The sequence below is a fragment of the Onychostoma macrolepis genome, chromosome 19 (assembly GCF_012432095.1).
Source record: "Onychostoma macrolepis isolate SWU-2019 chromosome 19, ASM1243209v1, whole genome shotgun sequence".
In the NCBI taxonomy this organism is placed as follows: Eukaryota; Metazoa; Chordata; class Actinopteri; order Cypriniformes; family Cyprinidae; genus Onychostoma; species Onychostoma macrolepis.
The window spans coordinates 27,723,198-27,739,456 of record NC_081173.1 but is presented as its reverse complement, the minus strand read 5'-3'; the positions used below and the strand labels follow the sequence as shown (position 1 = coordinate 27,739,456).

Here is a 16,259-nt window from a genome sequence, read left to right as displayed (position 1 = left end):
TCTCCCAGCAGATATTCTACTGACTATAAGTAACTGCAAGAACATGTCAACTTAATCTAACCCTAACCCTACCAGTCAACTAATACACTACTAACACTCTAATGAGAGTCAGTGGAAATGTAGGTGCAACATTACTTATAGTCAATAGAATGTGTTAAAGGGACCATCAAAATAAAGTGAAACCAACTTTTCTTTAAATATTTTTATATTTAAAAAAAAAAAAAATTGTTTTAATATTTTAAAACTGTTCATAAAATAAAAATAGGCTCCAAAACAAAACTGGACCCCACTGACTTCTATTATATGGAGGAGAAAACAACAACAACAACAACCACAACAACAAAAACTATATTCCATGGCAGAAAGTCATGCAGGTTTGGATTGACATGAGGGTGAGTACATTTACATTTTTAAGTTAATTTTCCCTTTTTACAACAAAATATCTGCAACAATCTCTGGCCACATTAGAGTATTAAATATTGAAGAAACAAGTTCACAATGATATCAGCCAAATATTCAAAACCAAATAAATATTACAAATGAAACTGACCCTGTTATAAAAACTCCTAAATTTGAGACTTTTAAAGTCAATTCCAAAACATTACATTTTTAACATAACAAATTTATCTTGGCCTATTAAATATAATTATTGGACTCTGCAGCTACTAGTGCATAATTTTAAAGCATACAGTTCACTTAAACACAGTCAACATCAAACCATTTACTCACCTGCACAGGTGAGAGTAACTTCAAGGAGCAGAAGAACTACTGTCCACATGTTTGGACTTTGACTGAGAAACAGTTAGCATATGAAAATGTACCTCGTCTCAAGGCTGAACAGTCTAGCCAATAGATTTTTAGGACAAGGGGAACATCACCAATCACTATGAGGTTTTCTTAGAGTGGACAGATGAAAGTGAATCAGAAGTCATCACACCTTTGATCAGTCAAACAGGAAATTCCAAAAAAGGGATTAAAATGCAAAATGGAAAGTTGCATTTTAATTCTATTTTTCTTTAATCATTAAGTTATTTGTGTATGAAGTTCCATGTTTATATTTTCCTTCACACAACTTGCTAATGAGAGGATTTCATCAATCATCAGTAGGCAGAATTTATTAAACCATTAGGTCATGTTGAAGAATTCATTAACCTGTATGACCAATAAGCGTATTCCGATTTTTATTAATAAATAAATAAATAAACAATAAAAAAGAAAATCCCCATTTGCCTGCGACGATTATTTACCAAACTTTCCAGCTTGTTAATCGTGGAATGCTAACAACTGGTCAATAAAAAATAAAATAAAATCTTTAGTAAGAAAACCTATTTAAAAACATATATCAAGAAAGCAGCTTAATAACATTGGACCACTTGGTGACTGGTGCGTATCATAAAGTTGCTGAAGTGAAACATACAGCATTTATCATAGAGGTCTGAAGCCGAAATGAGGCCTATAGACTCCTGATTTCATTCATACTGTTTCACAAAAATAAACTGTATGTGTTGTGGAACAAACAATGGTCTTCTCAAATTAGTCAATAAAGCTCAAGAAGCAGAGTTCAAGATGCCAAAATAAGACTTTATTGAACACAGCAGCAAAGCCGAGATGACGGCCGCCGCATCTGATTCTCTGTCTGTCCATGCATGCATTTTATATCTTTCTTTCTTACCATAATTGGTATTTACGGTTTTTAATTGGCTATGCCTATCTGGTTTGCCACAATGTATTATCAGCCCACCTGGCCAATTATTTAATGGTGGAATTTGGCCAGATCAGCCACTTTTACTCTGCTGCCAATAAGGTGGTCACATGAGTCATACATCAAACTTGTTTACTTCTCATGCTCTGGAAACCACCCAAAGTTCACTAGTTCACTGTAGTTCATTGGTGCTGTCCAATGGAAAGTACCATACTTACCCATTAGGGGGCACCTAAGACTCACAGCCTATATTAAGACATCCAATGTTGAAGCAAAAATTGAAAAATCACCATATTGATCAGTATATTGATTATGGTTATAGCCATACCTCATATTTTTGAATAAAATATCACAACAAATTAAAAAAATATGCCATGCTGAACTGAGACATAAACCCCAGATGCTCCAAAAAGGCCTGTTTTTGAAATATAATAAGGATTTTTCCAGCCTGTTTTCTTGCCCTTGACTCATGGGGTCCTCAGAATGATATCAGGCTTCAGATAAACATTTAGTTGAATTTGTGAAACAAGTTTAGGCTGAAACATACTGAACACTGAACATATACTGACTGGGAACCTGATGAATATCGGTTATGTTTCTGGAGAAACAAAACACAAGATGCACATCTGACGACATTAAGTACAATTTAGTTTTATGCCACATCATTTTAGTGTAAATTGAAGAACCGTACACTGAGGTTTTGTTATGGTCGGGTCTCCTGTTCACTGCGCGGCGCTGATAAGCATCCAAATGTACTGCGTCCAAATCAGATCGCAGAAGAAACACGTACTAGCGCTCAGCCAATGAGCGATCAGATTACTGGCCGCCAGCGAATCAGCGCGTCTCATGTTGAGCTGTACAAAGATCCAGCGCTGAGTTTCAGGATCCGAGCGCGTAAGTTGTTTCTGATTGTCTTTTTATTGATTGATCAGTAACGAGGTTTTATGAAAATTATTTTATAATGAGTTTGCTAAGATTGTGAGGAATATGACGTGTTATGTAGTTACAATTCATGTTCGAGGGTTTAAGGCTTTTAACAAAAAACGGAAGGAAGCTGTACTGCTTGACCGAATTAAAGAGCTACAGTCTCCAGATCAGCAGGCAATCCAACCTAAAATATTATATTAATGTCATATAATATGAAATTATTATTATAATGTTAAGATGTCGTTGGCCTTTGTCATCCATTACATCTGGTTGCTATGGAATTAAATAAAAAAGACACCATGGTAACTATAGTTACCGCCAAAATACCATAGTCATTATAGTTATTATTGTAAAAACCATTACTCATTATATATATAGTCTGTCTTTTGTTTCTTTTTTATTACAGTGATGACCACAAAACTTTTTTAAAGAGCATTTTGCATAAGTTTCTATGACATACCAACGTATTTACAAATATTGAAATTATTTGGCCACATTAATGCATTTATTAACACATTGTCTCTTGCAATTAACATATATTTCTCTAGGTACATACGGATTTTGGCATCTCAATTTGGACTTTGACTGTCTCTTGACCAATTCAATGCTCAGTGCTCAAGTATGTACAGAAACCTGAACAAATAAATGTTAGATACATTAATGCATACTATGTAGATGTTGAGATATCAAAATGCAATTGGATATGCATTGTGATTTGAAATATAACTGAAATATAAATATATCTACTGTGTTTGCTGGGTTATAACATCAGTATAGAGTGAAATCATAAGGAGTAACTGATATGTTTTCAGGTTTTGGTGTAATTGAAATGCAGGCCTGACACCTCCACATTCGTTACTCCTCAGCAAATTCTCTCTCCTCCCTTCCGGATGGCCGGAGCAGTGATGGACAGCATTGTGATTCTTGACGATGACGATGAAGAAGCTTCCACATCTGCATCCACGTCCTATTCTCATGCTACGAACTGCCAGTCAAAAACACCTGTGAAGAATCAGCTGCCGCCTCCAACACACATCTCACAGTCTCCATTCGCCTCTGCGAAGAAGGATGTTCATGTCCTGTTGGTGGAGAACGAAAAACTGTTTGCAGAGGTATGTTTGATGACAATATTTATGTTGCAGAATATACTGACTACACACTACAAAAATAGCTAACAGGACAACAGCTTAAAAATGTTATGTTGTCTGAGGTATTTGTCTTAATTAACACTTTCACAAATAAAGGACTGACAAAGTCTTAAATTGGAGCAGAAAGTCTTAAGTTCATAAAGTTATCATGGCAATAAATGTTGCATGCACTGCAAAAAAATGAATCTGTTTTCCAATACAAATATCTAAACGTCCTTAGATTAAGATGCGTGTATTTGAGATGCAAGGGGAAGATATGAAGTCTTGTTTTCTGAGAAATTTAACAAAATTAAATGTTTATGCTTGAAACAGGAACAAATATGTCAATGGGGTACAAAAACTTGTTTTCTTTAATGAAGTTGATTTTTCTAAGCCCATTGAAAGATATTTGTTTTTATTTTAATCATGAACGCACTTCATTTTGATTACTTTTTCAGAAAACAAAACTTCTTTTCTTATTTAGTTTTGCTTCTCAAGAAAATGTACCTTGATTTAAGAATCTTTAGACATTTGTATTGGAAATATTGATGAAGAACATTACTTTTTTTGGAGTGCGGTCATAAGATACAGTAAAAGTGATTTCCATATTCTAGTGGTTGGGAGCACAGCTATTGAAGCTTTTTAAGCTGTATACATATAATTTGTTTTGTAAAATGAATTAAAAATTAATAGAAATCTAAAGGAAAGTTGTATTTTCAAAGTTATTTACATTGAGAGACCATATTAATGCATTGTGTTCCAATCAATTTATTGCCTGAATTTTCTTTTCTTGGTCTTAAATTTACCATAAAACCGGCGGAAACCATGTTTTTTTCTGTTATCATATTAAAAGTATGTTGTATTTTTCCCCACTTGAATCTAACCCAATGCTGTCCCTTTATTCTGCTCGTCCAGTTTGTGGAACATTGCTCTAAATACTCTCAAGACCATCCCGAGGTCGTGACCTACCTCCAGAACAGACACTCTAAGGCTCTGCCGACCTTCCTGTCGTCGGTGGAGTTTCGTAACACTCTGGGCCGCTGCCTCACACGAGCCCAGGCCAACACTGGCAAAACCTTCGTCTACATTAACGAACTCTGCACCGTTCTTAAACAGCACACAGCTCGGAAGAGGACCTCCATACAGTCTGTCCCCTCCCAGACAAAACCTGAGCAAAAGAGCAACGGGACTAATATAAAGGAGGAGGTACAAGTTAAAGAAGATGAGGAAAAGCAAGAGGCCGATGAGGAAACTAAGAAAACGAAAAGGGCTTCAAGGAGACAGGTATTAGAGCAATCCATCATAACTAAGAGATGTACTGAATTTATATGTTAAGACGGTTGATTTGACATTGTTCTTGGATTTTTATTAGTGGTGGGCATAGATTAATTTTTTAATCTAGATTAATCTCACTGTAATCTTGGAATTAATCTAGATTAAAATGGCTCATTTGAATTCTGCCAAGTAGATCAGAATAAGTTCACTACTAGTAGTAAACAACTAGCGGTCATCAAGAATTTAATATTGATAATAACATTGAAGACATTGTATGATTATTCCTTAAAGGTTTTAATAGTTTTAGTAGTAGTAGCCTATTACGTTCTGCCCAATGTCTTCAAGTGAAACCGAACTTTTATTTTGACGGGTTGCCGTGAGGATAGTTTTTCTCAAATGAAACGCTCGAATGCTCATGAAGTGACTCTCAGAGCAGTTCTGGAGATGTTGTTCATGTATTTATGTCCTCATTTAGTGAGACGACAGACGTTAATATCGCCGCAAGCGCCACGCTGGCTTCTGTATGAGTAGTGAACAAACCCGTGCGTCTGCGCCATACATTAACACAGAGACACACAGAAGTCATATTTAAATAGACGTTTTGCGGCTTAATATTTACAAATAGGAGTGGGAGTGTGCTCACTTGTGTGTGCGCCACGCTTGTTTGTTTGTGTGTGTGTGTGTGTGTGTGTGCGAACCGGGCGGAACTCCGCTGTGCGCGATACAGAGAGCGCGACCATGTAACGTAGAGATAGAAATGACTTGCCGATTTCCATTGGGAAGCTTCTTAAAATAAATTTTCCTGAAGCAAACCCGCGGCTTCATAGCTGCATCCATGTTAGCACGCATACACACAGGTTCGAAGACTCGTTCTCGCCCTCTACAGTGCAATTCGGCTAGGTATACATCCGCGCTAAAATATCAAGGTGAAAGTCATCACAGTTTGCGTAATAGACCCAGCTCCCAACCCAACTTTGAGAATAGATTAACGGCGATATTTTTTTTTATCGCCCGATAAGAGTATCACGTTAACGCCGATAACGGCCCACCACTAATTTTTATATTAACACTATTAGATTCAAAAGATTTGGTTCTAGTAATTTTCAATAGGGATGGAAATTATAAGTAGGGTATCCATTGGGATTTAAAAAAAATTCAGTAAAGAGTTTGTATGCTGTGTTTCTTTTAAAGTGGAGTGTGTGATATTCCTATTTGAAAGCAATGACTTTTGGCCATAAGTGTTTTATTGTACGAACTGCCAGTATTACATTGTATATATATATAAAAAAAAAATAAACCACGGAAAATTAACTGGTAATGTTCTGCCAGGATATTATGCAGTAATTTTACAGACATTTCCACTAATCATAAAACACAATGCAAAGAAGTGCAAAATACAGGGTTAAACACTTGCAAAAAAATGTATATGTTTTTTTTAGGCTTCTACAGAATATATTAAGACTTACAAATATCTGTTTGTGCTAGATCTGTATCAAAAGGTTTATTTGTTCATGTTAAAGATATATTTATGTATAAAATGATTGGAATTTACTTCTTTAAAATGCTATAGTTGTGATTTATACTTGTGGACGTTGAAATGAGCTGAGAGATTTTGACTGACTATATATTCATGTGCTTTGTAATTTGTGTGTGTGTCTCATGTTGTGTTTCAGATAGCATACCTGGAAAACCTGTTGAAGGTGTATAATGAGGAGATCCGGCGGCTGCAGGAGCGGGAGTTGAGTGTAGACGATCTGGAGAAGGAGGACTCCAGTTATATTCAGGAGCACAAGCTCAAACGCAAGGTAAGTCTGTTCATTCCTGATTTGGTTAAATTAAATAGAAAGTTTCTGAAAAGTCTTTGTACCTTGTGTTCTATAAATAGTCCTTTATGGACAAGGTTCTGGAAGTTACGGTATGTTGTAAATCAAACCATTTTGATACAATCAACTGACTTTGAAGTAATGAGAGTTTATCGGCTGTTTTAAGATCTTGTTCGGATCTTTAATGTTGTTTTTGTGGTCTCAGATGATGAAGATCTATGACAAACTGTGTGAGCTGAAGGACTGCAACACACTGACGGGTCGAGTGATCGAGCAAAAGATTCCTTACAGTGGAACACGCTACCCAGAGATCAACAAAAAGGTTCTTCTTTTGCTTCTGAACTCACTTTCCTCAAAATTAATTCTGTAGATTCTCATTACTCAAAATAGTGCTTCGTAATTTCTCCACTCCTCTGTCCTCAAGCCTATCATAATAAAAGTTAGCCGTCTTGAAGGACATCTCGATTCTCTAATTGCTCCGCGAGGAATGAGGACGCTTTGAGAGGTGCTATAAGTGGGGTGTTATTTATTGAAAAACTTGACATAAGTATCAATTCTCCTCCCCCTTTATATCTCTCACAGTCTTGCATTATTAATGTTTCTTATGAATTTCTGAAATAACTGAGCTCCAACAGCATAAGAGCACATCCCTTGAGCTCAGCTGATGATGCTTTGAAGTGATCAAGAATATTCCAACTTACAAAAGTTTTTCTGTGATTCCTCATTCTTGCATTGCACCAGAGATTGAGTGATTTGATTTATCAGTTTGTTTGATTTGTTCAGTGGTCAGTGATCACATGATTGAAACAGATGTTTGGTTGAAGAACCGTTCTGTGAAGCTTTGATCAGCAATTAATTGTAAACTTAAAGGGATAGTTCACCCAAAAATGAAAATTCTGTCATTAATTACTCACCCTCATGTCGTTCCAAACCCGTAAGACTTTGTTTATCTTCAGAACTCAAATTAAGATTTTTTTTAATGAAATCCAAGAGCTCTCTGACCCTCCATAGACAGCAACGCAAATACAATGTTCAAGGCCCAGAAAGGTAGTAAGGACATTGTTAAAATTGTCCATTGTCCAAATTGTCCTTTATTTTTATGAATACTTATTGTGCACAAACAAAACAAAAATAACGACTTTATTCAACAATTTATTTTGTTCTGTGTCAGTCTTTGACACGCATTCGTGTCTATGGAGGGTCAGAAAGCTCTCGGATTTCTACAAAAATATCTTGATTTGTGTTCCAAAGATGAACGAAGGTCTTATAGGTTTGGAATGACACGAGGGTGAGTAATTAATGACAGAACTTTCATTTTTGGATGAACTATAACTTGAATTAAATTAAATACCATCAGAAATCACCAGGGAAAATCACCAGTTTTGACATCTGATGATTTCTTAAAATTAATCAGATTTTAAAAAAATGGTTAAATGAAAAATACACCCTCATAAAGGTAAAAATTGCTCATTGAATGAAATCTAGGAGGCAAATATTAAGAAAATAATGAATATTAATATAATTTTTCTTTGCTTTCCGTTTCATCTTTACTGTTTTCTTTTCTCTTTGGTTTGTAGATTGAACGCTACATTAACAGTCCAGAAGCTCTTCACAATCCGCCGGACTACACAGATATCCTGAAGGTGGTTCAGCGCGCCAACGAACGCTACAAACTCATGCTCACCCGCAAACAGATGACACAAATCTCTCAAGAAGCCTTCAGAGAGACGGGCAACAAACTGCAGGAGAGACGCCATCTTGACATGGTCTACAACTTCGGCTCCCACCTCACCGATTCCTTCAAACCTAGTAATTCAATTCAGTTTCTCTCCAATTCAGCTAGAGAACATAATCATCTTATTGTATTAGTCTTATGTTTTACACTCACCAACGATTTCTGCACATTTCTGGATTGATGTAAACATGGATGGATTCCAGTAATGTTTTGTGATTGTAAGTTCAGCATGCGAGATGAATTTCCTGTGTTTCCTTCAGCGTTAGACCCTGCACTCACTGATCCAGCTCTAAATCGCAAACTCCGCTCGAACAGAGACATGGCTCTCAGCAGCCTGGAGGAGGTGATCACCAAATACGCTAATAAACAAGAAGACGTAGAGGTGGAGGAAACGAGGAAGAGACAAGAGAGAGACAGACAGAAAAAAGAGGTAAAAGAACAAAATATATTCTAATATATTATTTGTTTTGTTCAATAATTCATTTCAGTATTTGTTTTTTCTCCAGTAGAATCTGAAATGTCTTCAGTTATAGAATCAATCTAAAATACTTAAAATGTATTCAAATACATGCATACAAACAAAAAATATTGAAAATAATTATGATTATATTTTACAGTAATCAAAATAAAAGATAATAAAATGCATTTTTTGATGCAAAGATACTGATGAAAGATATCCTTTATATGTAAGAGAGTGCTGGGCAACAATTACCGTAATTACAATTAATCGCATCCAAAATAAAAGTTTTTGTGCACACATGTGTGTACTGTGTATTTTTATATATATATATATATATATATATATATATACACACATGCATGTACATATTTAAGTAAAATATGTTATGTTTATATATTAAATATATTTATATATAATGTAAATTATATGAATGTAAATATATACATGTAAATATTTTCAAAATAAATGCTGTAAGTGTGTGTCTTTATATATACGTACATAAATCTGCACAATACACACACATATATTATATAAACAAAAATGTTTATTTTGGATGCGATTAATCTCAATTAATCGTTGCCCAGCACTAGTAAGATATAAACAAACATTACAAATATTATATTCTATTTTAATGAATACATTAAATAATGTTTGAAAATATTTAAAACAATTATAATTAATTATAATACAAATAATAATAAAATTAACTTGTTTCTTGACGTAAATAATGCTGTTGTAATATTACAGAAGGACTTTATTTAAAATATAAATAAAAAATATAAAATTTATTCCTATTTCTGCATTGTCCAAAATGAAGCCAGAATCTCCTTGAAACAATGAGCAGTCTTGAATCTGTCTGTCCTTCCGTCACATTTACAGGCACTTAATGGGCAACAGAGTGACAGCAAAGAAAAAGAAAGGGAGGAAACGGAAGAAAAAGAGAGGCAGGAACAGGAAGAAAAAGAGAGGGAGGAAACGGAAGAAAAAGAAGAAGAAGAAGAGGAGGAGGAAGATGAAGAAGATGATTCCTCTGATCCTGACATTGAAGAGGAGATCCAAGCCAGTCAAGAACTAGCTGGTCCAGGTAAGAAGTGTATAAATCATCTTCATCTCCTTCCTTCATGTAGCGCTTCCCTTTCCTGTTGGGAAAACCTATTTCTCCTTTGCTGACGTGTTTCAGATGATGATGAAGAGGACGTCGAAGAGGAGCAGATGAACAACAGTGACAATGATCAGCCGATGGATGAGAACTCTCCTCTGTCAATCAAATCATCCGTCCAGGACACAGAGGAGGATCAGGGCGATGACGACCAGCGGTCTCCAGACAGCAGCACACATGAGACGGGATCTGTGGAAACAAACACAAACGGCAGACCTGTGAAACAAAGCCCTCCGTTCATAGAGACTTTGGAACTTATGCCTACCGACGAGACAGAACTTATTTCCTCAAATCACATTAAAAGCACCACTACCTGCACTGAGACTGTCTCCACCAATCAGAACACACCGTCAACCCCCATGAGATCAGCCAACTGCAGTCCACTACCTCACACAAGCCCTTTGCTGATCGACGAGATGGGCAACTACAAGAAGAGGAAACGATCCACGACTGAAAAACAAACTGCTGCCTACAATGGGAATTGCACAAAGGACAGGTAAACCTGAATGACGACTTTCCATGGGAAGTTGTGTAATTAATTAACAAATAACTATTAAATTATAGGGATGTAACGGGATGCACTCTGAGCCGGTTGAATATATGTGACAATTCAAGTCAGTTGAGATGTTAAATGTTCGGGGTGGGGGTTTATATGAATGTATCTCTGAGGGGAAATTATGACTCTCTTTAGAAAAGTTTACATGGTATTTTCTTTTCATCTTCCTTATAATGCATATTAAAGTAGTGTTTATCAGCAACCAAGGAAACACTATAGCTGCTGTTCCCTAAGCGCCACCTGCTGTCAGGGAGTTAATTTGCATTCTCATTCAACCAGTGTAGACAGTTTAACAAAAATATCTTTTTCACCATTATTTTTTATCATGATTGTGAATATTAATCTATGAATACTTATCTATTTTCTTTTGATGTTAGAAAATTAACTTTAAAGCTGCAGTCCATAACTTTTTTTGGGGTTAAAAATGATCCGAAATCAATATGTAAGCAAGTACATAACAGCCAGTGCTTTAGCCTGATTCACAACAGCTTATAATAATGTTTTCTAATTTGAGTGGTACGGGTAGGTTTTTGCGGGAAATTCGAGCATGGCACTGCGTCATTACGTCACGTCTGTAAATATAAAGAAGTTGTCCCGGCTAGTAGGCTTTCGCATGTGAGGATCTTGCAGGTGGCGGATCGTTTAGCCTTTTCTCACAGCAGCTAGAATAATTAAATGTATCATTTTGATGGTGGATTGTAATCCAGAAAGGATTGTGTGTTTATATGAAACACATGTGAATGAAATTAAATTATATTCCAGTTTTAAATGTGCTTCTGATTACAGATAGTCTGGGATTACACAGGATTTGTATTTTAAAGGGGTGGTTTACTGCTTTTTTTCTTTGCTTGATTGTGTTTATGGGGTGCAATATAACATGTCTTCGTGTTTTGTTTGTTAAAAAACGCCTTATTTTTCATATATTTCACCTTTATTGTAAGCCGCTTTCTCCTCTGTCATTTGAACGACTGGTTGACTTCCTGATTCTATGAAACCACTCCCTCAGACACAGGCGATGGGCTCAGATTGGTTAGTTGTGATCGGTGTGTTGTGATTGGCTAAACTGCGTACTGCACATTGTCCGGAAACTTCACGCCCATTACCTTTACTGGCGACAGTTGCATGTGCTCCGGTCAAATGTAAATAATGGTGTCAATATTGCCGTATCAGTTTGAGCCAGAATCAGACCCAGAAAGCGGTAATGAAGAGAGTCAAGCAGAACTTCTGCAAGCACGGCTCTTACAAACGTTTCTGAACGGAAGTTTGCTGTTGTGATTACATATCATTTTTTGAAGTTTGTACACGTTTGTCTTATACACACAAAATAGCATCGAACTAACTGGCCACTATAACCAAACAGCGTTGGCTTGTGTTTACGTTCAAATCGAAAAATTACGTCATAAAGTATACATGGAAAATACATTTACAAAATTAGTACATAATTACAAATTCGGGTCCAAAATGTTTGTACGCGTTTGTCAAAGACACACGAAACATCATTTAACTAACCGGCTACTAAAGCCAGCGTTGGCATTTGTTTACGACCTTGATAAAACTAAAACATTACGTCTGAAATTATACATGCAAATACATTTAAAATTATGAAATTTTACTTACAGGTTGTGGCCCAACAACTGCTGCCTCTGGTTTTAAAGTTGGAACTGCTCCATGTTTTAGTAATAGTTTCTGTGTGAATCCGGCATTGAACTCTGAACTCTCTTGATTCTGGAAGCTGTCTTCCGTAAAATGCGCAGCACAGAGAGCTAAATTAGGATTGTAATTGTCAGGAACATAATCAAACATAAATTTTAACCATTGTTGACGAACTACAGCGTCCGTAGGAAGCCCGAACACAGAAGACCTGACTGCTGGGTGAAAATAACACCGTTTCGACGGCATGACTACAACTCTCCACTATAACTCTTCCTCTTTGACAAAGCCGCAGAACATGGCCTTGCCCCCTTTTTTGCATGTTCCGGAGGGAGGGGTTGATGGGTTTTTTACGTATGCAACCCGGGAAGTATCTCGTTGTAGTCCCATATGAGTCGTTTTTGTAGGCATTAAACTTCCTGATTTTTAAAAGACGATATCTCCGCTTACGTTGAACTTTCAGCGCAGCAACTTTGCAGATACTGTTCATGCACCAACAGCAACATTACACACTATTTAAAATGAAAAAAGTGAAATCGCAGTAAACCACCCCTTTAAAGAAAGCACTCGAGGTCACTTTACAAATCAGGCTTAAGGAACAGAGACAATAGACATCAATACCAGAAAACATAACAAACCAAAAGCTAAGAGTAATATACAGAAACCACTTACAAGATTAGATTAGAGATACAGAAAGAATGAAGATAAGCATCCATAACAGGGTACAGTTCACAGACTATGACTTGAAGAGTAATGGTCAGAAAAAAAAAAAAAGGTTTTTAAAGGAGAGAAGGGAGAATGCCTGACGGATGGTTTGGGGAAGAGCATTCCACAATCTGGGAGCAACAACACTGAAGGCCCTAGCTCCCATAGTCACCAAACGAAACTTAGGGGTGACTAACAATCCCTCACTTGAAGATCTTAATGAGCGGGCAGGTACATATGGCAGAAGTAAATCAGATAAGTAAGAAGGAGCAATGTTATGGTGAGCTTTATAAGTGAGAATTAGTATCTTGAAGTTAATACGCAAGGAAACCGGGAGCCAATGAAGATGATAAAGGATAGGGGTAATGTGATCGTTCTTTCTTGTGTGAGTAATCAAGCGAGCGGCAGAGTTTTGAACATATTGTAGTCATTTGATATTATTAGCTGAGAGGCCACAAAGAAGTGAATTACAATAATCTAATTGGGACGTAACCAAGGCATGTATAACAGTTTCAACATCCTGCTGACTGAGAGAGGATCGAATACGCGAGATATTAAGTAGATGGAAAAAAGCTGTCTTAACCACTTTACCAATATGATCGTTGAATGAAAGAGTAGAATCAATGAGAACACCAAGATTCAAGTACTCACCGATGCCGATAATTCTGCACAGAGCTGCAATTCCAGGTTTTCAAACAGAGATGGCGACAAAGAGGCAAAACTTACGGATTGCAGCTTTAACGAATGAATGTTTTCATGAATCACCCATTGTCAAGATTTCAATCTCGAGATCATGTCATTGTCAAGAATATCTATGGCTGCTGTGCTGTTCTGTGCTAGGACAGATGTCAAGTTTTTCAGCGAATACTGATTTTTTTCTTTTTGTGTTCTGCGGGAGGAAGAAATCCATACAGGTTTGGAACGATACACGTGTCAGAGCTTGCTTCATGCAGTTGTGTTTCTCTTTCTGTTTTTCTCAGTGATATTCCTCTGGATATGGGTGTGATCTGCTGTCCTGAGGAAGAAAATTCATCCAGGACGAGGAGTTCGACTCGGATCAGGGTCAGAAGCTCACGAGCCACTCCACCGCCTAAGAAAAATAAGGTGACTGTGTGTCTGTTTGCTTTTAGCTTGCATTACAACTGCAGTAAATGCATTGAAATCTCTGCTGAATTGTTTTGCTTGTTGTTATTATTACACCATTCCTGTAGCAAAAAGGCTGATTTTAATGACTTTATTCCATTGCAACTTTCTCAGTCACTGCATTGTTTTTATTTACATGAATATAGTAATGTATTATTTATTAATATATTGAATAAATTTTTTATTTTAATTTTAGCTTACTTTTTTTTTTTTTTTTTTTAAATATGTATATTTTATTTTATAGTTATTTTCAGTTTAAGTTTTTGCACTTTAGCTTTACACAAATGTGAAATGTTGGCTTGGCAGCTTACTGAGATGTTTCATCTACCTCCATAATTTCAGTAAATAAGCAAAAAACAAGAAACAGGTATAGAGAAAAGTATGCTCTTATTGTATGTTTTGTCCTAAAATCTTTTTCTTTTTTTTTAACCCAACAACTAGAGGAATATTGCTGTGATTCAGTTTAGGGATCAAGTTTCATTGGTTTGCATCAGCTTTATGAATTTTCATTTCAGCTTTATGAATCAGAAGCACAACAAGGCTTGCAAATTTGTACTGAAAATGTATTAAAATGCATAAATATTAGATGATAAATTAAATAATGATTTTCAATATCGAAAATAATTAGAATAAATATATTTATTAATAATACAAATATTTTAGTATGACTATTCCATTACAACCCTCTCACCCCTTTTAATAAATTTACCACTGTGTTATTTTGGTATCATTAATACAGTATTGTAGTAGTTTTTTTTTTTTTTTTTTTTTTTTTTTCATTTTAATTTTAGTTTAAAATTTAGTAATTTTGTTTGTTTTATTTGTTTTCTTTTTTTATGTCAGTTGCATAGTAATAGTTATTTTCAGCTTTAGTAATTTTAGTACTTCAGCTTTAAACAAAAAAATGAGAAATGTTGGCTTGGCTAAATGTTGGTAAATATTTACTCAGTGTATTACAAAGTTTTTTTGTTTGTTTTATTTGGTGTCAATTAATGTGTTTTTTAATAGTTTTAGTTACAGTAACACTGTAACTGAGCATTACATACAGCATTATCGGCCCATTAAACAAAGGGCTAACTTCTGTCATTCATGTGTTCACAGGTGAACGTGGCGACTCAGTGCGACCCTGAGGAAGTGATCGTTCTGTCTGATTCAGATTGAGTTCTGCCGTCACAGGGTACTGAGCTGGCATCTCAGTCAGCGTCCTGCTCCATTAGTGCCTGCCAGTGTGAACAGAGAACAACAAAAATCTTTATTTTATTTTGGACTGGTTCAGTCAGGTTTTGAACTATTTGTGCGCAATGCCACGGTTTACTTTTTATACCAGTAAAATGGCATGCCGTTATTCATTCAGGCTTTTTAGAGGTATTTTGGTATATTGTAAATGGGACTTGCCTCTAAACATTCTTACTTCAAGGGTTTATCTTGTATTGTATTTATGGTTTTAGTTTGAGGGTTTGGATGCAATCCTCATTTGTGCCAAGAGTCATGAGGGGAAGTGAACTTTCCCTCCTAAACTCAATAAATGCTCCCATTTTGTGTAGTGTTTGACTTACATGTTGATAACTTTGTATAGTGCACTGGATTTTTTCACCAGAAATAATTTTCCACACAAGTTATGAGCTACTTTACATGTTCCAATTTACAAACATTGGAAGCTTTGTTTTCAGATTACATCTAAACGAAATAGTTCACCCAAAATTAAAAATTCAGGCATTAACTTCACCTCCTTTTTTGTGTGTGCAATACAGAAAAATATCAGTATATGGATTTAAAAGTACTTGAGAGTAAATATTGACAATTTTATTTTTGGGTGAACTGTCCCTTTAACTGGCCTCAGGTGACAAAGCACAAGAGTTAAGTGTCCTCCCACACTTGACGTTTGGTATTGAAATGATTTCTGTAAACTGCTGATGATTGATCTATTAAATTGATCAGTATTGTCATATTAAAAATTGTTTTTAATTACTCTACTTAACTAATTGAGGGTTTAATTG

General features: G+C 35.8%; 1 protein-coding gene across 4 annotated transcripts; it reads left to right on the top strand.

Annotated features, from left to right (window-relative positions):
- Positions 1–2,487: 2,487 nt before the first annotated feature.
- daxx (death-domain associated protein) lies at positions 2,488–15,805 on the top strand. 4 transcript variants are annotated; one of them, XM_058754393.1, is made up of 12 exons: positions 2,488–2,596; positions 3,178–3,248; positions 3,496–3,741; positions 4,672–5,040; positions 6,705–6,836; positions 7,060–7,176; positions 8,432–8,663; positions 8,850–9,019; positions 9,929–10,133; positions 10,230–10,704; positions 14,100–14,223; positions 15,364–15,805. In XM_058754393.1, the coding sequence occupies exons 1-12, from the start codon at positions 2,506–2,508 to the stop codon at positions 15,421–15,423; spliced, it is 2,292 nt and encodes a 763-aa protein (XP_058610376.1). In that variant the 5' UTR covers positions 2,488–2,505; the 3' UTR covers positions 15,424–15,805. The 4 variants fall into 4 exon arrangements, with proteins under 4 accessions (XP_058610376.1, XP_058610378.1, XP_058610379.1 ...); XM_058754395.1 differs by having other exon boundaries at positions 2,531–2,596; positions 3,442–3,741; XM_058754394.1 differs by lacking the exon at positions 2,488–2,596 and adding an exon at positions 2,620–2,803.
- Positions 15,806–16,259: the final 454 nt, after the last annotated feature.

Bases quoted from the DNA above. Each gene is read 5' to 3' on its own strand.
- daxx (XM_058754393.1), top strand. From the start codon at position 2,506: ATGAGCGATCAGATTACTGGCCGCCAGCGAATCAGCGCGTCTCATGTT. The intron at 2,597-3,177 runs GTAAGTTGTTTC...ATATTTCTCTAG, and splicing joins GAGTTTCAGGATCCGAGCGC to GTACATACGGATTTTGGCAT. The intron at 10,705-14,099 runs GTAAACCTGAAT...TGTTTTTCTCAG, and splicing joins GGGAATTGCACAAAGGACAG to TGATATTCCTCTGGATATGG.